We start from the raw sequence: 21,890 nt of genomic DNA, 5'->3' as shown, positions 1-21,890 counted from the left end.
TGTTAAGGAAAGTGCAGCTTATTACACTGGCCTGTATTCAATATGTGCATCCAACAAATTTCTCACTTATTATATTTGACTATGGCAAACACCAACTCCATTTTGTGCTTGGTACTTCTCAGAATGCAATCCCTTTTCCTAATAGATTGGTTCTGTTTACATTATTGAAAGTATTAAGTCAATCTAAAAAGTTTTGAATGACTTGAGTTTCACTTACTTAACATCCTGACATTCCCAAACAAAGCACTGGAGTACAAAACTCACAAAAATATAACAATACACAAATAATAAAAATAGTAGCATATAATAAAATAAATACAATTTAAAAGTAATAAAAACAATTCAAAAGATAAACTATTTGAATCCCTAACCCCCAAAATAACAAAAAATAATGATTAAAAAAAGACAAGTCCCATTTCAGATGTCACAGATCCCCAAGAAAAGCCATGTAATCAGATATTCTGTAAATATCTTTTAATGCAACTCACCACTTAGTCCAAAAGGAAGCGAATTTCAGAGCCTAGGATCCACATAACTAAGAGATACATCCCTTGTAGACACTAACCAGATCATCACTGAGACAAGTAAAAAGCATTAGCAGATTCATGTTTCTGTAAACAATCTGAGTATTTAGGACTACCTTTATCACCCTCATTTTCAGCTTATGCTCCATAAAACCAAATTATGTAAGTGGTAGTGCAAAATTTCAATTATTTTATTTTTCATATTTGCAATATCAGAAAATGGAAATAACTAGCATCCCAATTATCTACCACATTTCTTTTACTTTTCCAACTGTTCTGATTTTCCAATCATACACGCAACTGACCAGGAACAGCACAGAATAATACACTGCAGCATGCAAAGCAAGTGTGTATGCCATGCTGATAGGAGAAAACATATAGCATCAGTTCAATAAGCATTTCCTAGCTGAATGAATATTGTTCACTGAGGACAATCAGCAAAATGAGGGATGGTGCAGAAAGAAGAACAGTGGAGCCGGTTCAATGTGCCAGTTCTACCACAAAATTACCCACCCAAAATTTAATTTACCCCTTTTACAAAGCCGCAGGAGGGCTAATGCATGGGTAGTGTGTGCCAAATCAACATTACCACTGGGGTAGCACGTGTACCCAGCAGTAATTCCAAGTTTGGCGTGTGCCGAATCCCGCAGTAGAAAACATTTTCCTATTTTTGACCGCAGGGATGTCCTCAGCAGTAATCGGCAGCACGCCCACGCTGGCATGTGCTGCATGATTACCGCTGGTAGAGCATGAGTCCTTACCACTAGGTCAATGGCTGGTGGTAAGGGTTCAAGCCATAAATAGGTGTGCGCTAGTTTTAATTTTTGCCATTTTCCCAGCCATGGTAAAAAGTGGCTTAGAGCGCCCAAAAGATACGCCCACACTACTGCAGGTGACTTTTAACCGCGGCTTTGTAAAAGGACCCCCTTGTGACATGCTGCAAGCAATAAGCACGCAAATCACTGTCGCAGTTTATTGTGAAATGATAGGCTCGGTCACTGATAGGAAAGGTAACATTTATAATAAAATAAAAGTTGACACCAGTCTGCATTCCCTTATATGACAAACAGACTCCCACTTGATACATCGCAGGATGGGCTGGGGAAGGGTTGAGGGTGGAGGATGCTACTACACACCAGGAATTTGAATTTTTTCAGTCGGGGAAGGGGGTTGGGTAAGGGGAGGGGAGGGAGGGGACCCACTAGATGCCAGGAAGTTCTTTCTGAAGTTAGCCTGGATCTGGCAAACAAAATTCTCATGGGAACTGTGCATCAAAAGCCACTGTTTCTATCTCTGCATTGCTATGGAATACTTAATGGTCTCATATGCATTCATTTTAATACAATGTGCAGCCATGTATTCCACGTAAGTTAACACTGTATGGTTAGACTCAAAGTAGCTTTCTGCATTGGTCCCTGCATTAGCTAGACAGCTTTCACTTGAAGCAACCATCCCCAAGAGACCTGGGAAGGCTCAAGTGAAGGATAGATAACAGGATGGGCTAGAGGCTAAGTTAAGATGGAGGACAGGAAATCCCACAGTGTCAAAAACTGGACCCTGAAAAAGGCCAAAAATGAAGATGTCTACCCTTAGGACACAATGGTCAAAAATATTTGTCATGATAAGAATACTATAAAGCATTAATTCCTATGAGACTTCATGTAGTCCAACTAACATTATAAATTCATCTATACATCAGACAACATGGTTAACTTAGAAGTCTCAGTAGTAAACAGGGTTCCCTAGCTTGAATCTTTCACTCCACAGTCCCTGAAACATTAAGCTGGGACTCCAGGCCTCTGTACTTTCTTACCATAAAAAAAAATATGGATCCTCTAGTATCCTCCTCCAACCTTCTGAAAGTGACATCAGGTCTGCTGGTTCTACACTATAATCCTCCAAATATAACAAGGCTTCTGATCCCTCCAGCCCAGATCTCTGATGGAACACTGGGTTTTCTTCCTCCCAGCAGCAGCTCCAAATCCAACCAAGTTACTACTGGGTACCCAAGTTAATATGGCTGAGAGGCTTTCACTTTCAGGGATTGGTGGGAGGGCATACTGAAGTGACTTGTTGGTAGTTTTGAATGAAAAAAAAAAAAAAAAAGGACAGGGGAAGGGTTTTAAAGAGATACGTTGGTCTGACGGCATGATCTTTCTAGCCCATAAGCCTGTGATCATTGGCTCTATTTTTCAAGGATGGTTAAATTAAGCTGTATAGGTCAAGGTCAATGTTCACTCTAGACTGTGTGTGAGTTCTCCAACTCCACTGCTACCAGTGCAAGGTGGTGCTTCAATATTGGAGTGGAGAAGTGGCCTAGTGGTTAGGGTGGTGGACTTTGGTCCTGGGGAACTGAGGAACTCAGTTCAATTCCCACTTCAAGCACAGGCAGCTCCTTGTGACTCTGGGCAAGTTACTTAACCCTCCATTGCCCCATGTAAGCCGCATTGAGCCTGCCATGAGTGGAAAAGCGCATGGTACAAAGTAACAAAAAAAAATATTGTGTTTTCAATCACGAGGGACAGGCAGGTCTGGAGTCCTGTAGCCTGTCCCTCACTATTGAAAATGTGATATTGAAACAGCTCCACCTGTGGCAGGAATGCAGGGAAAGGACTCCCGTACAACCTAGAGAGCGTACTAGTTAAGGCTGAATGCCCTCTAAAGGGTCATTTTTGGGAAAAAAGGTATCCACAGATAACACCAAACAAAGAGAGAAAATGATTTTTAACACATTTTCTATGTAATGCATAAGAGAAAGTGATCATTTCAAAATGGATGGCACTGTTATCCACTGAATGTTTAAATAAGGAAAGTCTAAAGTTTTGTGACATTTTAAAATTTCATACTGGCTTCAACATCACTCATCAGAATAATGGGGAAAGGATGCCAAGTAAATGGCATGGAAAAAGAGGAAGAATAAAAGAAAACACTAATATCTTACTTGTCTAAGGTCGATGAATGCTAACTGCAAAGTGTCCCCCTGGAATCCTGGCACAGGGTCAGAACTGGCAAACACTGTAGACAGAAATTAAATAAAAAAAATTAAATTTGATGAGGATGACTTACTTAAATTAAGAAAACAAAGCACATTAAAACCAGACTGATAGAAAGATAAATTTGCATATCTATTAATTACAGAACTATCTTTCTTAAAGGAAGAATAAAAAATACAGGGCATTTTTTAATCTCTATACACTAGGACAAACACTGTGATTATGTTTTACCTGTGGGCTTTCTACTAATTCTCAAAATGAAAGCATAAATACACCTTTTGCTTTGAAAATTGTGTGTACATTGTATTCATAGCAAATCATTTGCACCTGCCTTTTCTGCAAGTAGAATTTTGCAGTAAAAGAACATGCATAAAGCTGATAATGCAATGCATACATTCTTCTACCAAATTAAACACAATCCTGGACCACTTCCTCTTAACTCGTATAAAATCCAGCATGATGAGAAAGCTTTGTAAAAGAAGCCCACAATTTCTTCAAAAATTATTCACAAATAAATGATAATTAAATATTGTTATTTCGAGGGAAAAGCCCTCAGTGGCTCTCATAGCTCTGATAGGGAGCATATGAAGGGACCTCACAATGGCAACACCATCATCGTTCTAAAAAACTTTTATTTATGCAAATATAATATAACTTATCACCTTCACCAAAGCCACAGACTACTGAAACAACACTTTTAAGTTGAACATTCACCAATGACTTGTACATATTGTTCAGTGTCTGAATATTAATTTTCACACTTAATAATTCAGGCAAATAAACACTTATTTTTCAGCTTATCTAAGCTCCTAGGCTCTGTTTCGCCGATCCTGGCTTCTTTGGGAGCTTAAGTTGCAATTTCTCATTACTGGAGCTAAGAAGCTGACACGTTACTTACTGCAGTAAAAGCTCAAATAACTAGGAAAGAACAGCCACTGGCATTTACATCAACTTCTTGCCAGTAACTGTTCTTTTCTAGTTATTTGAGCATTTGAACATCATAGTAAGTTGCATGTCAGCTCCTTAGTCCTAGTATTTGATTTAGGCTCCGGAAGAAGCCAGGATCAGCGAAACAGATGGCTCCATTGAGTTCAGGAGCTTAGATCAGCTGAAAGATGTGTTTATTTGCCTGAATTATTAAGGGCCCTGTTTACTAAGCAACTTTGTAGGCGTGCTAGCATTTTTAGCAAGCGCTAATGCTAGAGACACCCATACGTTCCTATGGTTCCATGCACTTCGTTCCATGCACTAATTTTTTGCGTGTGCTAAAAATACTAGCGCACATTAGTAAACAGGGCCCTAAGTGTGAAGATTAATATTCAGACACTGAACAGCATGTACAAGTCACTAGTGAACACTTGATTCAACTTAAAAGTGCTGTTTCAATATATTGTGGTTTTGGTGAAGGTGTAAAGTTATATTATATTTGAATAAATGAGGGTTTTTTTTTTAGACCTATGAAGGTAGTGCTATTGTGAGGTTCCTCCAAATGCTCCCTTATCAGAACTACGAGAGCCACTGAGGTATTTTCCCTTGAAATAGCAATATTTAATTATTGTTTATAATTTTTAAAGAAATTATACTTTCTGCTGCCTCGTTATACATACAGGCTTCAATATTGAGAACAGTATCTTTACTTTAAACTGTTTAATTTTTGTAGTACAATTACTTCAAAAACACATACACCTTAAACATGAACACATATCATATATATCCTCACAGTCAAAATACCAGCATCCCTCTATCTACCTATACATATTAATTCACATTGTTCAGCATATTATGCTCACCTACTGCCACAAATATGCTAAGAATTGTTTTTGTATTTCTCTTTATTGAAAATCCAAGGCATCAAATACAAAGCCAAACAACTTACAGTGTTTCAAAAGAGATGAATTCAATATGAATTGGAAAAAAAAAGGAAAGAAAGAACCACATAGACAAAAATATCGAAGCTAATGGGCCTATCTGAGCCATATCTGCTAGTTCTCTTACATAAATGGCTTACAGCAATTTGTCTTTAAAAACTGGCAAGCATCCCTCTACTCATATAGTAATCTCAGTACCTCCAAGACAGAGGGTCTTAACCCAGTCCTTGGGACATACCAGGCCAGTCTGGTTTTCAAGATATCCACAATGAATATGCATGAGAAAGATTTGTGTACAATGGAGGGAATGTATGCAAATTTATCTCATGTATATTTGTTGTATATCCTGATAACCTGACTTGCTGGGTGTGTTCCAAACATTGGGTGGAGAACCCCTGTTCTAAGACAATTGGCTTTACTGTATCATGTATTTATTTCTGCCTTTGGATTTGTTTTTTATAATATATTGCATTCTCCTGCAAGCATACCATTCACCCACTACCTGTGTCCTCACCAATCATCCACATGTTCAAATATACTTGCCTTCTACATACTAATTCTCAATCTATCATTCAATCACTGTAATCCTTAATTATAATACACTAAGAGGAATTATCCTACAAAAAGTTATAATATACTGCAATCATGTGAATTTTCTTTTTGTCTTCTTTTGCCCTCAGGCGATCACTGAAAGATTTGAAAGAATTCCAGTTCAATTGCTTTCAACATATTTTAAAACATCTGCTTTAGTAATAGCATCTGTTCAATAAAAATCCTACCTCTAGTCAAGCAGTAATTAACGATAGACATGAGGATGGAGGTTAGCTTAGCATGCAGACAACAGGTGGAAAGCTCTAAGACCCCCAGTTAGAATGGGACTGGCATTTCTGTTCATGCCTTTTTAACAAGTTTTCTGATAATGGAATTTTTACTCTTTAAAAAGCAGAGCAGATCAAAAAGGTTGTCAGACCCAAAGAGTTCAAGCCTCTTAGAAATGCCCCTCAAAATATATACTGTTATACATCGACAGAATAGCAAGAATAGCAAGAAACTAATAACACTTCCGTTCACGATACATTTTTGAGTTAATGTATTTTCAACAAAAAGCAAGCATGGCAGATGACTTTAAAAAAGCAAAACTCCCCTCCGAAGGGACACCACCTTGTAAGTGGTGGAGGGGCTTCCGTGTTTCAATGACTTAGAGGGCTATGCTGCAGGGTTACCCATATCAGACAGGCCTCTAAGGAGAAACCAGACAAAGAGTGTCCCAAACTGGAGGATCCAAGATGGCATCGAGGGAGGACGTACGTTAGTTGAGTTCCCGTTTTACACCAGAAAACCTGAAGAAGTAGGCGCGCTCCCCAGAGAATGGGGAAGAAAAAAGGCAAAGCCATGGTATTGTCCTCCTCGAACACGGCTGGGGTTCCCACCACTTCTCAGTCTACTTTGGAGAGATTCGGGGTCATAAAGTCGGGGATATCGGTTCCTGCTTCGGGGAACAGCAAGGCTTTATCGCCGAAACTCAGTGGAGAGGGAGTGACTTTGAGTCCCCCTGTTGGCATGACCTCTCCAAGACCCGGAAACAGTAACGCTTAGCTATGGAGGTCGACAGTGGACACGCCCGAAGTGGGTTAGGATTCTCATGCGATCCGAGGAGGTCTTCCCCCCCGAAGATATCTGGAGCGGTTTCTGTGGAGAAATTGGACCTGGTGAAGCCAAAAAATGTCATAATGGACGCACTATGGGAAGTGCTACAGAGTGTGAATAATTCTTTTCTTCAGATGTCAACAATTTTTCAGGAATAAATATGTGATTATATCAATACTTATCTAACAAAGTGGAAGTCCAAGATATAAAAATAGAGACTTTGATTACGGAAATGGTTTTTCTACGAAAATCAGTTAATCTGGTAATGAAGGACAGTCATGTTTCTTGTAAAAAAGTGGAACTTCTGGAGAACCAATTAAGGAAAAATAACTTGAGAATGATAAATCTTCCTAAAATACCCTATATATAGAGTTATATTACTAGTGACTTTTGCCTTTGATTTAGATAGGAACAATGTTTTGAAATTGTATTTCTGATACATGGCTGATAGTTTTTTGGGTTCAAAGATAAATATATTTCCTGATATATCAAGCGAATCGCAGACTAGGAGGTGTGAACTCTTTGCTTTTAAGCCAAGAATCATTGCTCTAGGTGGGACCTTCCTAGAGTGACTCCCTTGTGTTTTATTTCCTTATTACTTATTTGTTGAACCCAAGAAATTATAAGAGTTTGTGGAGTTAAAAGAACAGATGAAGAACCCTCTGCAGCAACTTCCTTTAGTTACCACTTTACCGGCTGCAATTACCAATTAACCTTCCTCCCTCAGAAAATATGAATTTGTAAGATTAACCACTTGGTGTTTTTCTTATTTTCTTTGAGATTGTTTTCCTGATCTTGGATCACCCAATTGTGGACAATTATTTATATATATTGTTGAGAGAAAATGTTTTTTCTTTTTCTTTATATTAATTTCTGCTTTTCCTTACATTTACGTGATAAATGTGAATGTAATTAAGTAAAATGATTTAAAAAAAAAAGCAAAACTATTTGCATTTCATAACCATTTAATCCATTCATTTATGCTAATGGCATCTTGATGTATATACCTTTTGCTGGTGATGTGTTTAATATAACATCAATTATTAAGATGGGACAATTGTGGGCTAAGGTCTTTAAATTAAAACTTAATAGGGAAAATATTTTTTTATTATTAAGTGGTGTGTGTGTTAGGGAAGAAACTAAACAATTGACGACAGAGGGAGAGAGTTATATGTTAGAATAACATCTCAAAATTCTAGGAGTCATCATGGATAAACATGTCATAAGTACCTGGCAAGATCTCAGGACAGCAAAACAGATTTGATGTTGCTTATCCTAGAATATGCAGTGAATTTTCCCAAGTCCATCTTAATAATGGCTTATGGACTTTTCTTTTAGGATATAATCCAAACCCTTTTTAAACCCTGCTAAGCTAACTGCTTTTACCACATTCTCTGGCAATGAATTCCATAGTTTACTTACTCGTTGAGTAAAGAAATATTTTCTCCGATTCATTTTAAATTTACTACTTAGCAGCTTCTTTGTGTGCCCCCTAGTCCTAGTATTTTTGGACAGAGTAAATATGCGATTCACGTCTACCCATTCCACTCCACGCATTATTTTATAGCTCTCTATCATATTTCCCCTCAGCCGTCTTTTCTCCATGCTGAAAAGCCCTAGCCACTGTAGCCTTTCCTCATAGAGAGGTCGTCCCATCCCCTTTATCATTTTCATCGCCCTTCTCTGTTTTTGTTACGGTACCTTCTGTACCTTTTCTAATTCCACTATCAGGCTTTTTTTCGAAAGAGAAGGGCGCCCATCCTTCGACATAAATCGGGAGATGGGCGTCCTTCTCTCAGGGTTGCCCAAATCTGCATAATCGAAAGCCAATTTTGGGCATCCCCAACTGCTTCCCGTTGTGGGGATGACCAGAGTTCCCGGGGGCGTGCCAGAGGCGTAGAGAAGGCGGGACTGGGGCGTGCCTAACAGATGGGCATCCTCAAGTGATAATGGAAAAAAGAAGGGGTCCCTGATGGACACTTGGCCGACTTTACTTGGTCTTTTTTTTTTTACGACCAAGCCACAAAAATGTGCCCTAAATGAGCAGATGACCTTACCTGACTCCCCCAGTGGTCACTAAGCACCTCCCACCCTGAAAAAAAACTTTAAAAACTTTTGTCTTTTTATTTTTTTTACAGTATGGGTGAAGGACGTCCTTTCCTGCAACGGCAGTTGAGGGCATCCTTCCTATGCCTCCGTCCCTGCGACGGCAGTTGAGGACATCCAAAATGTGGATGTTTCTGTGAGAAAGTCATCCATGCCTTTGCTATGCCTCCAACACCCCCTTTATTTACTTGGATTTTGGATCACAAGTAGCAGCAGTAGGATTTGAACCGACCACCTCTGGATTGCAAGATCAGTGCTCTAACCACTAGGCCACTCCACCACTCCACTGCCTTGAAATTTGGCCGTGCCTGTGAGGGGGGCAGTATGCAGGTCCCTGGGGGGGGAGGTATGCATGTGTCAGCGGAGGCATAACGAAGGCGTGGATGTCCTTCTTTCAAACATTTTGGACGTCCTCAACTGCCTCCCCCCTCCCCACAGGGATGGCAACATTTCAAGGGAGTGGAGGAGTGGCAGAGTGGCCTAGTGGTTAGAACACTGGTCTTGCAATCCAGAGGTGGCCGGTTCAAATCCCACTGCTACTACTTGTGATCCAAAATCCAAATAAATAAAGGGGGTGTCAGAGGCATAGCAAAGGCATGGACGTCCTTCTCACAGAAACATCCACATTTTGGACGTCCTCAACTGCCATCACAGGGGCGGAGGCATAGGAAGGACGTCCTCAACTGCTGTCGCAGGGACGGAGGCATAGTGAAGGACGTCCTTCACCCATACTCTTAAAAAAAAAAGGCGTCCCTGACGAGCACTTGGACATTTTCACCTGGACTTCTGTTTTTCTAAGGTTGTAGACGGCTATTATACATGCAGCTTGTTTGCATGTATGAAGCCATCTTTGGCATGCCCAGAGCAGCCACGCATAACGCTTGGCTGCTCTGCACTGGCTTCCCCTCCTTAGGAAGGAAATCATGTGCAAATGAGCTAACAACGAGCAGCTCATTTGCATGCGCTTTCCTTCATGCATGCCCATTCCTTTCCGAATCGCTAAGGGATCGGTAAAGGAAGGGCTTTTTCCGATCAGTTAGTGGGACCAGTGCACTACGAATGATGGCTCCTCCCATGACCAAATGGCTTGGATTTGGTCATTTCTGAGATGGGCGTCCTCGCTTTCCATTATCGCCGAAAATCTGAAATGACCAAGTCCTAGGGATGACCATCTCTAATGTCGACCTAAACTTGCTGATTTGGGCGTCCCCGACCCTATTATCAAAAGGAAAGATGGATGCCCATCTTGTTTTGATAATACGGGTTTCCCCACCCCTTCACAGAGCCGTCCTGCGAGGATGGCCCCAGGAAAACTTGGGCGCCCCATTCGATTATGCCCCTCAACATCTTTTTTGAGATGCGGTAACCAGAAATGCACACAGTATTTGAGGTGCGGTCACACCATGGAGCAATACAAAGGTATTATAATATTCCCAGTTTTGTTTACCATTCCTTTCCTAATAATTCTGAACATTCTATTTGCTTTGTTAGCTGCCGCTGCACATTGAGAAGAGGGTTTCAACGTATTATCAACAATGACACTTAGATCCTTTTCTTGGACGGTGACTCATAGGGCTGTGTTTACTAAGCCGTGTTATAGGTGCTCTAGCGTTTTTAGCAAGCGATAACACTACAAGCACCCATAGGAATATATGGGTGTCTCTAGCATTTACAGTGTGCTAATTTTAGCATGCGCTAGAAACACAAGCACACCTTAGTAAACAGGGCCCCTAATGTGGAACCTTTGCATCGTGTAAGTATTGTTTGGGTTCCTCTTTCCCAAGTACATAACTTTGCTCTTGCTCACGTTAAAAGTCGTCTGCCATTTGGATGCCCAGTCTCCCAGTCTTGTAAGGTCCTCTTCAATTTTTCACAATCCTCTTGCAATTTTACAACTTTGAATAACTTTGTGTCATGAGCAAATTTAATTACCTCACTAATTATTCCCACCTCAAGGTTACTATGGAACTTTGCAAGTCTAAGTGCTTTGAAAATATGCCTCATGGTAATCTATGGGCCTTTTAAGTCTAAGTGCTTTGAACATGAACCCCATAATATTTTTTTCTAGTTTTGACAACTTTCTTAATTTTATAATGAAAAAAATACATTAACATTCATTTTTAAATGAAACATAAAACAAAAGTAAAAAAAAATGAAAAATGTCAAAAAACAGAAGAGAAGACTCTTCCATGGAAAGTCAAGAGAGCTGTGTTTTATTGTCTGTTTGAAGAGACTGAGGGGACCTGCACATATGAGAAAGGTGCACATGCTCAGAACCTTCCACTATTAGAGAGCTGTGGGAGAGCAGTTTCATCTACATTCTATCATTCACTTACATGTCTGAATCCTGCATGTCAATGAACATAAAAATAAGAGTAGAATGGAATATCAATTAAACAGAAAAGTACAAAGGAAGCGCACCACCAATAATTACATTTCTCTGATAAAAGGAAAGTCCTTCATATTGACTTAGGGCTTTTGCTATTATTTTGATAATTATGCTACCTATTTTTATATGACTGGATTGAATAGTGGCAGGCAACTAACTGAAAGCAGTGGCCAGTGCTTTACCAGCAACATTCACTTGTATCAGTGTAATAAAGCATTCTATGTTAAACCCAAGCTGACAATTAATATATAGAAAATAGAGTATAATTGTTCTGATGAAAGCACAAGGAAATTGCAGATTAGGTATAATTTTGATAAGTGCTTTTGCTAACATAAAATTATGAGGAAAAATTAGATTTGCCAGCAAAGCTTCTAAGACTATGGAAAGCCCATAAAGCCATAGGAAGCTTTCTTTAATGTACATGAAAATAACTAGTTTTTGTCTTTATAGCTCAATGATCATTTTTTGTCACATGGACAAGAGTTTTCATATAACATTGGAAAACAACATTTGCAAGAGAGGCCGTGATATAGTTTAGTTTTCATTTCCAACAAAACCACCTGGATCAGTTTTGTTGACAAGTTCACTTGAAAGAGAAGGAAGCAGGAATAGTATTTGCACAGCATAGCAAAACCAAAACCAACCAGTCAAGGAAAACTAGTACTACAGTTTCCTCCATCAGAGCATCTTTTATATATACAGTGCTTTGTAAAAATCTTCACACCCTTCTACCGTTAAAAAATCAGAATCCAAAACGCATCAAAGTAGGAGTTTGTTTCACCAATCCACACTCTCATCATGAAAGAACCACCAAAGAAACATTCAAAAAATAATTAAGACTAAGAAACCCTAGAGTCAATACTTGGTGGCAGCAACAGCAGCCATGGGTCATTTTAAAAAAGTGTATACCAATTTTGCACAGCACAATTGTGAAGTTTGTACCAATTCGTCTTAGTAGAATAGCTTATGCTCTTTCAGATTAACTGGGGACCATCTGTGGACTGGGGTCTTCAAGTCTTTTCACATATTTCCTATTGGATTCAGGTCTGGACTTTGACTGGGCCACTTGAGGACATTTACACTTACGTCTTGTTCAGCGATTCCACTGCAGCCTTCATTTTGTACCTGGGATCACTGTCCTGCTGAAAGGTAAATCTTCTCCCCAGGCCTATCTCTACAGCAGACTGGAACAGGATGTCCTTCAGAGAATTTGCTTGTGTTTTACACTATGCATCTTTACCTTGATCTCCACAAACCACCCTAGCCCCCACTTCTGCAAAACATCCCTATATGATGCTTTCACCACCATGCTTTACTGTAGAAATGTTGTTAGCAAGTTGATGTGTTGCGTTTATTTTATGCCACACTTATCAGTTAGCATTAAGATGAAAAAGTCATACTTTGATCTCATCAAACCATAAAATTTTCTCCCATGTGCATGTAGTGTTCCCTAAGTGTTTCTTTGCAAATGCTGTGCAGTACATCTTGGGGTTAGCGGTTTATAGAAAACACATTCTGAAACAATGTAAATAAAATAATAAATAACATAGCTAATAATGCACATATAAAAATATATCACCAAATCATAACACCTACAACTACCACAGACATTAAAAACATAAAGCTTTAAAATGAACCATGTACATGTGTTCTTATTTCATATATGGTTCTTATGGTGGTATTTATCATTTCAGTTCACGAGCCCCTGACACAGCCCTTGAACAAGGGCAAAACACAGCTGTGTTGAGCAATATTTTAACTCTTTTCATTAATACATTTTCCAACTGGAATCCACGCGGTCTGCCTCTTCTTCTAGTTCCAATTTGAACTTTACAGATTGCATGCCTTCTTGTTTTGTTGGATAGTCTGGATCCCAGCCAGGTTTATTAATGACCAGAATGTAGCTTCACTAAAGGATCCTTTAGTATTTAGATTTTAGCAAAGCCTTTGACATGGTTCTGCACAGACAACTAATAAATAAACTGATTGTCCCCCGGTATGTGCCCTAAAGTGACTGACTTGGTTAGGAACTGGTCGAGTGGAAGGCAATAGAGGGTAGAAAAAGGATGTTACCAGTGCTATGCCACAAGGTTCAGTTCTTGGCAGTGGCGTAGAGGGGGGGGGGGGGGGGGCTGCCACCCGGGGCGGTTCGCCGTTCAACCCCCCCCCTCAGGTGCAGCACGATGACACCCCCCCCCCCCCGACCAGCTCCCGCACCCTACCTTTAAAAAGAATATCGAGAGGCGAGGCGAGGCGCTGCCCTGCACGTAAAAGAACTGTGGACCGTCAGGTCTTCCCTCGCTCTGTCTGTCCCGCCCTCCGCTGACGCAACTTCCTATTTCCGCAAGGGCGGGACAGAGCGAGAGAAGGCCCGTCGGTCCACAGTTCTTTTACGTGCAGGGCAGCGCCTCGCTTCCCGATATTCTTTTTAAAGGTAGGGTGCGGGAGCTGGTCGGGGGGGGGGGGCGGGGGTGTCGATTCGCCGAGGGGGGGAGCTGGTAGGGAGCACCCCCCCTGAGCTGACACCCAGGGCGGACCACCCCTCCCGCCCCCCCCTTGCTACGCCACTGGTTCTTGGACAGTTCTTTTTAACATTTTTGTAAGTGATATTGCTGAAGGGCTGTCTGGTAAGGTTTCTCTAATTGCAAATAATACCTAAATCTGCATTAGGGTAGACCCCCTTAATGGTGTGGACAACATGCGGAAGGACTTAGTGAAGGAATTTGGCAGCACAATTTAATGCTAAAAAATGCAGGGTCATGCATTTGGCCTGTAAAAACCCAAGGGAATGGTACCGTTTAGGGGGTGAAAACCTTTTGTGCACAAAAAGGGAGTGGGACTCGGGTGTGATCATATGTGATGATCGTAAAGAGGTCAAACAGGTAGAAAAGGCTATAGCAAAAGCTAGAAGGATGCTTGAGCGCATAGGGAGAGGAATGGCCAGTAGAAAAAAGGAGGCGATAATGCCTCTGTATAAGACACTGGTGAAACCTCATTTAGAATATTGTGAACAATTCTGGAGACCGCACCTTGAAAAAGATATAAACAGGATGGAGTCAGTCCAGGGGACGGCTTCTAAAATGGTTAGTGGTTTTCATCATAAAGCGTATGGAGCCAGACTCAATGATCTCAATATGTATTCTTTGGAAGAAAGGCAAGAGAGGGAAGATATTATAGAGAAATTTAAATATCTAAGTGACATAACTACAAAGGAGACAAGTCTCAATTGAAAGGGAGCTCTGGAACAAGGGGGCACAGGATGAAGGTGATAGGGGATAGACTCAGAAGTAAGCTGAGGAAATACTTCTTCATGGAAAGGGTGGTGAATTCATGGAACGCGGCACTCCCTGTGGAAGTGGTGGAGAAGAAAACAGAATCTAAATTCAAGACAGCTTGGGACAAGTATATAGGGATCTGTTAAGGGAGTGATAAGGAGAGTAGATGGCATAGATACGCAGACTGGAGAGGCCATATGTCGCTCGATATTTAGCGCTATTTATCCGTTAGCACAGTCACTGACCAGTTAAATAGTGCTTAACCGGCTACCCACTGATATTCAGCTGGCGATAACCAGCTATCTCCCAATAAATAACCATGGTTAGCAGCTGACAGATAACTGGTTATATTGCATGATATAACTGGCTATCTGCCAATTTTTAAACCGGGTTTGGAGGTCAGATTCGGCCATGTCAAACCCTGGTATATCTTTGGCTGGTTTAAAGATAATAGGTTATGTCTGAATATCGACATAACTGGTTATCTTTGAAGCAGCCAAAAAAACTCAGATATTCAATGCCAGTCACTGGAAATGGCCTGACATTGAATATTTGGGTTTAGCGCATACCGCAGGAGACAGCCTGGCTTACCCTTTACTGCACCTTGATAACTCTCTCCTTAATTATAACCCACTTAGAAAAAGGAATTTGGATTGGCAGGCTAAATAATCAGTTTCTGACTGATTAAACAGCAGCAAAAAAATCTCCTGGACCAGATGGTATACACCTTAGGGTACTGAAAAAGCTCAAAAATGAAACTGCAGATTTACTATTGGTAATCTCTAACCTGTCATTAAATTATCCACAGTACCTGAAGATTGAAAGGTGGCCAACCTAATGCCAATTTTTAAAAAGGGCTCCACGGGTGATCTGGGAAACTATGGTCCGATAAACCTGATGTCTGTGCCAGGCAAAATGGTGGAAACTATTATAAAGATCAAAATTACTGAACACATAGACAAACATGGTTCAATGGGACAGAGTCAGCATGGATTCAGGCAAGGGAAGTATTTCCTCATCAATTTGCTACATTTTTTGAAGGGGTGGTTGATAAAGAGGGGCATAATCGAAAGGGGCGCCAAGTTATCCTGAGGACGTCCTCACAGGATGTCCCGGCAAAGGGGCGGGGAAACCCGTATTATCGAAACAAGATGGGCGTCCATCTTTCGTTTCGATAATACGGTCGGGGATGCCCAAATCTCAACATTTGGGTCGACCTTAGAGATGGTCGTCCCCAGTTTTCGTCCATAATGGAAACCAAGGACGCCCATCTCACAAACGACCAAAACCAAGCCAGTTGGTCGTGGGAGGAGCCAGCATTCGTAGTGCACTGGTCCCCCTCACATGCCAGGGCACCAACTGGGCACCCTAGGGGGCACTGCAGTGGACTTCACAAATTGATCCCAGGTGCATAGCTCCCTTACCTTGTGTGCTGAGCCCCCCAAACCCCACAACTGTACACCACTACCATAGCCCTAAGGGATGAAGGGGGACACCTACATAGTAACATAGTAGATGACGGCAGAAAAAGACCTGCACGGTCCATCCAGTCTGCCCAACAAGATAAACTCATATGTGCTACTTTTTGTGTATACCCTACCTTGATTTGTACCTGTCCTCTTCAGGGCACAGACCGTATAAGTCTGCCCAGCACTATCCCTGCCTCCCAACCACCAGCCCCGCCTCCCACCACCGGCTCTGGCACAGACCGTATAAGTCTGCCCAGCATTATCCCCGCCTCCCAACCACCAGCCCCGGCACAGACCGTATAAGTCTGCCCAGCACTATCCCCGCCTCCCAACCACCAGTCCCGCCTCCCACCACCGGTTCTGGCTGTGGTACAGTGGGTTTCTGGTGGGTTTTAAAGGGCTCACATTAACCACCACAAGTGTAACAGGTAGGGGGGGATAGGCCTGGGTCCGCCTTCCTGAAGTGCACTGCACCCACTAAAACAGCTCCAGGGACCTGCATACTGCTGTCATGGCGCTGGGTATGACATTTGAAGCTGGCACAGAGGCTGGCAAATAATATTAATTTTTTTTTTTTTTAGGGTGGGAGGGGGTTGGTGACCACTGGGGGAGTAAGGGGAAGTCATTAAAAACTGAATTTATGAGGGTTCTAATCATAATTATCAGTGGGTGTGTACAGAAAAAATGTTTTTGGTTCATTTTTGGCTTATTTGCCCCCCCCCCCCCATTTCAATTTCATGTGGTTCATCTCAAACATTAATTTTAAATAAAATGTTAAAATACATATTAGAACTTTTCAACACGTGCAACATTACACACGCTATTCATAGGTTAACATGCATTAAACCAATTTTAGATACAATAAAGCATGCTAACGAATGCACATTTCTAACTATGAAATATATCAGAAATTAATTTTATTACTATGACTATATAGTTCAAAAGAGGAAAATGCAGATTCATATAATCTGAAGGTCTAATATGTTACGTTTGTGCCTCAGACAAGTCTGAGTTTTTATATCTGATTTTGTACATTTCAGCTTCAACAGCATTAAACTAATGTAATTTTAAATATGCACTTTTATTTCAGGTTTAACAGAAGTGTTCTGGTTAAAGATGGATTATCACAAATACAAAAATATATAATATATCATAATAAAAACATATTAAAAACTGAATTAGAAAGAATACCAAACTACACAACATCAAAGTCTAATCCTACCATAACCCATCCTAAAAATAAATATTTAAAGCTTCATAATTGAGTCAGACAGTTTCAACATAAGACAATACCAGAAATAACACTACTACTGAAACTACAAATTCAGAACTTATGAATTCAAAATTTTAAATTATGAAAGACTGTTCATTATGATTGGTGTTTACTATTTATTTTAAGCACTCAAAGGTAATCTTTTGCTTGCATAATATACAAAACATTCTATAAAAAAAATAACCACAGAGGAAAGAAGAGACTCTCTTTCTTTTTTTGCATAATCCTTTTATTAGTAACAAGCAGAAGAGACTCTCTAAACAATTTTCCTAACACTCTCCTTGTAACTGACAATCTCTAATGCCCCCACTGTTTACTAAGCCGCGTTAGCAGCTGCCATGCCGACACAGCCCATTGAAAGTGAATGGTGCTAGCGCGGCTTAGTAAACAGAGGGGTAAATGTCTCTTGATTATATTGAGGTAATGTGTAGCACTAGAGTATGATATCTGTGAGGGGAGAAAAAGCCTCACAACCCAACCTTCACTAATAATCTCATTGTATATAGTGATAGGATTTTCAGGGTAATTCAAGACATTGGCATTGAAAAAAAAAACCTTCACTTTGAATCACTAAACCTCTAGGCTACATTGGCTTGCTGGTCAACCCTTCTCTTTGTGTCAAATTAAAAAATGAGGGGCCCTTTTACTAAGCCGTGTCAATTTGGAGTTACCGCCCGGCTACTAAACGGCCCGGGCAGTAACTTCGTTTTTCACAAGCATCTGCTGCGCATGTCGTAAAATAATTTTTATTTTCCTGCGCGAGGTGGAAACCAGGCGATAATCATCATTCTAAGCACATAGACGATTACCACACGGTTATCGCATGAGACCTTACCACTAAGTCAATGGCTGGCGGTAAGGTCTCAGACCCAAAATGGACATGTGTCAATTTTTATTTTGCCGCACATCCATTTTTGGCAAAACTTTTTAAAAGGCTTTTTTTTTTACTGGAGTGCTGAAAAATGAATCTGCGCACACCCAAAACAGGTGCCTTCACTAGCAAAGTTCATTTTTCAGTGCAGCTTAATAAAAGGACCCATGAATAACTTAGCTTTTACAAAAAAGTGCTTTATGTATCATGCTGTGGACTTCAACAACTGTGGCCAGTTTCACTCATGCTGTTTCAAGGTGTGGCAATGCTGAAAGAAAGGAGTGTGAAAAAAGGTGATTTGACCTTAGCACCTTGAAACAGGCACAAGCGAAACTTTGACCACAGTTGGTGGGGTCCATAGCATGACAGCACTTTTTTGGAAAAGCTAAGTTATTCATTTTTTAAATTTTTCACAAAGAGAAGGGTTGACCAGCAAACCAATGTAGTATAGAGGTTTAATGATTCAAAGTGAAGGGTTTTTTTTATGCCGATGACTTGAACTACCCTGAAAATCTAATGATACACATTACCTCAATATAGTCAAGAGACATTTAGAGATTGTCAGTTACAAGGAGAGGGTTAAGAAAATAAAGTAGAAAACATTTCAAATAATAGCAACTAGAAGAGATTATCAAAATTAAAATTATACCTTTAAATCTTGCATTTGATTTGGATGAAATTTTTGTATAATTACAATTATGGTTTACCCACTTTACACCTAGAATTACTAATGTGATTTACTGTGTTACTACGTGCTAACGACATTAATGTGCAATACTAGTAACAAGGTTCCTCTGCATAAAATGGGACCCGAGGTAAAAACATGCATTAATGGCATTAGCATGTGTTAACATGGAACTACATATCAGTATCTCTATGCTTTAATATACAAACTTATCTTAACAAAGGATGTTCACTTGTTGTACTCTCTCTCTCTGCTTCAGTGGCTGAAAAATTATTCTACTACCTTCACAGCACATAAAGAAATAAAACCTGGGGGGGTTTAATGTAATATGCTTAAAACTGTCAACAAAAATAAAATGCAGGACACTAGAACCTAGAAAATTAGAGATAAATATACAATGTTTTTAGAAATAACTAGCAAAGATGACTTTTTCTTTAATAAAACAAACACAACATAAAATAGCTATTCTACAGAAGTTGGTCTATTCCACTACATTCAAGGAAAAGGCATATTTGTTAGCATCCTGAATTCTGTCTAATCCATAGCTACATACTCTTAACATGCAAAACAGAAACCAATGAGCTGCTCCTTTATTTACTCCAAATACAAGCATAAAAGCATCTAACATCCACAAAAACTCTAAAGAGCAAAAGAAAGTGAATGCTTGTTTCACAAGCCATACTTACATTCGCACTGTATGACATCTAAGTTAAACTGCTGAATGGCTCCCATGCTTATTTGTTTCAACTCGCAATCCAGTAGCATCTGCGTAAGAGATGTAGACAGATGTTTGCAGGCTGACATGCAGGCTGTTTGTGCAACTTTCCCCTAATAAAGAAGAAAACAGAAAAGGAACAAAGCATAAACCATGAAGTGTATCGTGTATGAACTGATGGCCTTTTAGTCACTGTTTTTATTTGTCTATACATGTAGACTGTCTGTGCAGTTTACCCTTGTACATAACTGCCATGACTACGTCATTGTAATTTGCTTAATGTACTAACATTTATCATGTGTTTAATATATGGGACTTTCAGTTCCATGAAAGAAAATCAAACCCTTTGTAAAAAATGTTATTTTACTAGACCATTGATTAATGTAAGTCAATTTCTTCAAATAATATTAAAACAATTCTATGATCTCCAAATTATCTAAATTTGATGGAATGTATAGAATAAGGATATAATTGGTAGATGTACATATTTGTAGTAAAAAGTTTTAAAAATGGTTTACTCTTGAAAATAAACTAAGACTTTTTTCTATGTACTCCACTTTACCATACAAAACCCAAAATATGACTATTATGAAAGCAAAATACCCAATTTCATCCAAGTCTACCTGATTTCTCAGTTATTCAGAAAGTTATGCCAATTTGTGTATTTCTAGTTTGCTCAAATTATAAAGGAGTATAATTTTTAGAAGTGTGTCCTAACTGTAGAGACACATCTATAATTTCAAGAGTGTACAAAACCAACTTAATTTTCAAGCATAACATGCACACCCAAATCGATTTTCAAGACTGGGATGCAAGATGGCTCAATATAACTTGTCCCATTAGAAAAAGCCATTTATGAACCTCCCCCACCAATAAAAGTCTTCTTGAAATATGCCTTTCTCTATGTGTGCAATTGTATAAAATACATGTAGCGCTGTCAACTCACCCTCCCCCCCCCAATATTTGGCACAGCAAGAAAACCATTTTATAAATAAACGTGTTCAAAAATAGTGTCATTACTAGGGGGTTTATGTGTGTAAGTAGCACCACATAAATGTACAGACACAATTCTGCTACTAATGAGCCTGATTTTATAACTAGAAGCACAAGAAGTCCAAAAAGACAACTATTTTATAAAGGCAATACAAGTGCCTTTGTAAAACTTGAACCCAGAAAGTGACCCGGTAGTATGCAAATGCCAATGCACATATTTACACCTGCTCTGAAGTTGGTGCTAATTGCATGTGTGTACTGGTGAAGGGCACCTGGTTTAAAAGTAAAAGTAGGCACCTACTTAGGCACTATTTTGTAAAGACACATAGAGGAGCACTTTCAATAAGTCATTCAAGTCCAAATTGGTTCGTTTTGCTCCTTATGTCCAAAAAAATAGGATCCACCTTAGCGCCAGTTTTGAACAGGAAACACATCTGGGTTTTCGTTTTGAAAATGGCTCAAAGATGGATGTTTTTACACAGAAGACATCTTGCTTACATTAAACGTCATCTGCCATTTAGATCCCAGTCTCCAAGTCTCGTAAGGTCCTTTTGTAATTTTTCACAATCCTCTTAACAACTTTGAAAAACTTTGTGTCGTCAGCAAATTTAATTACCTCCCATCTCTAGATCATTTACACATATGCTAAAAAGAAGCGATCCCAGCTAGCTCACATTTACTGCAGCTTAAAAGGACTTACCATAGGTTTCTGCCAGGTACTTGTGACCTGGATTGGCCACTGTTGGAAACAGGATATTGGGCTAGATGGACAATTGGTCTGACCCAATATGGCTATTCTTATGTTCTTATAATGTGCTGACGTGTTGTGCAGTAAAATCCAAATGTGCATGAGCAAGCTATGCACTACAAAAAATTTTTGAATTTTTCTCGGAGGGGGCATGTCTTGGGCAGAGAGTGGGCATGGCAGCACAAATTAGTTACCACAGATACATCATGCTCTGATTAGAATGGGATTAACATGTAAGTCCTTGCCTACTACAAAATTGAGAAAATGGAAAATCAGCCATCTTCTGGCTGCGGTAAAAATGGCCGTAGAATGAAAGAATGATCCTCAATAAGGT

At 39.8% G+C, this 21,890-nt stretch overlaps 1 protein-coding gene across 9 annotated transcripts in view; it reads right to left on the bottom strand.

The window, feature by feature from the left end:
* Nucleotides 1–21,890, bottom strand: part of EXOC6 (exocyst complex component 6) — a 276,968-nt gene that overhangs the window by 53,041 nt on the left and 202,037 nt on the right. For all 9 annotated transcript variants that reach the window (XM_030203010.1, XM_030203011.1, XM_030203018.1 and 6 more), the window contains 2 exons: nt 19,787–19,928; nt 3,466–3,539 (listed from right to left, as the gene is read on the bottom strand). In XM_030203010.1, the coding sequence (XP_030058870.1) occupies nt 3,466–3,539; nt 19,787–19,928 (216 nt within the window). The remainder of the gene's footprint in view (nt 1–3,465; nt 3,540–19,786; nt 19,929–21,890) is intronic.

The sequence above is a fragment of the Microcaecilia unicolor genome, chromosome 5 (assembly GCF_901765095.1).
Source record: "Microcaecilia unicolor chromosome 5, aMicUni1.1, whole genome shotgun sequence".
In the NCBI taxonomy this organism is placed as follows: domain Eukaryota; kingdom Metazoa; phylum Chordata; class Amphibia; order Gymnophiona; family Siphonopidae; genus Microcaecilia; species Microcaecilia unicolor.
Note: the sequence above shows the minus strand (reverse complement) of the source record. Positions and strands in the feature narration are given on the sequence as shown.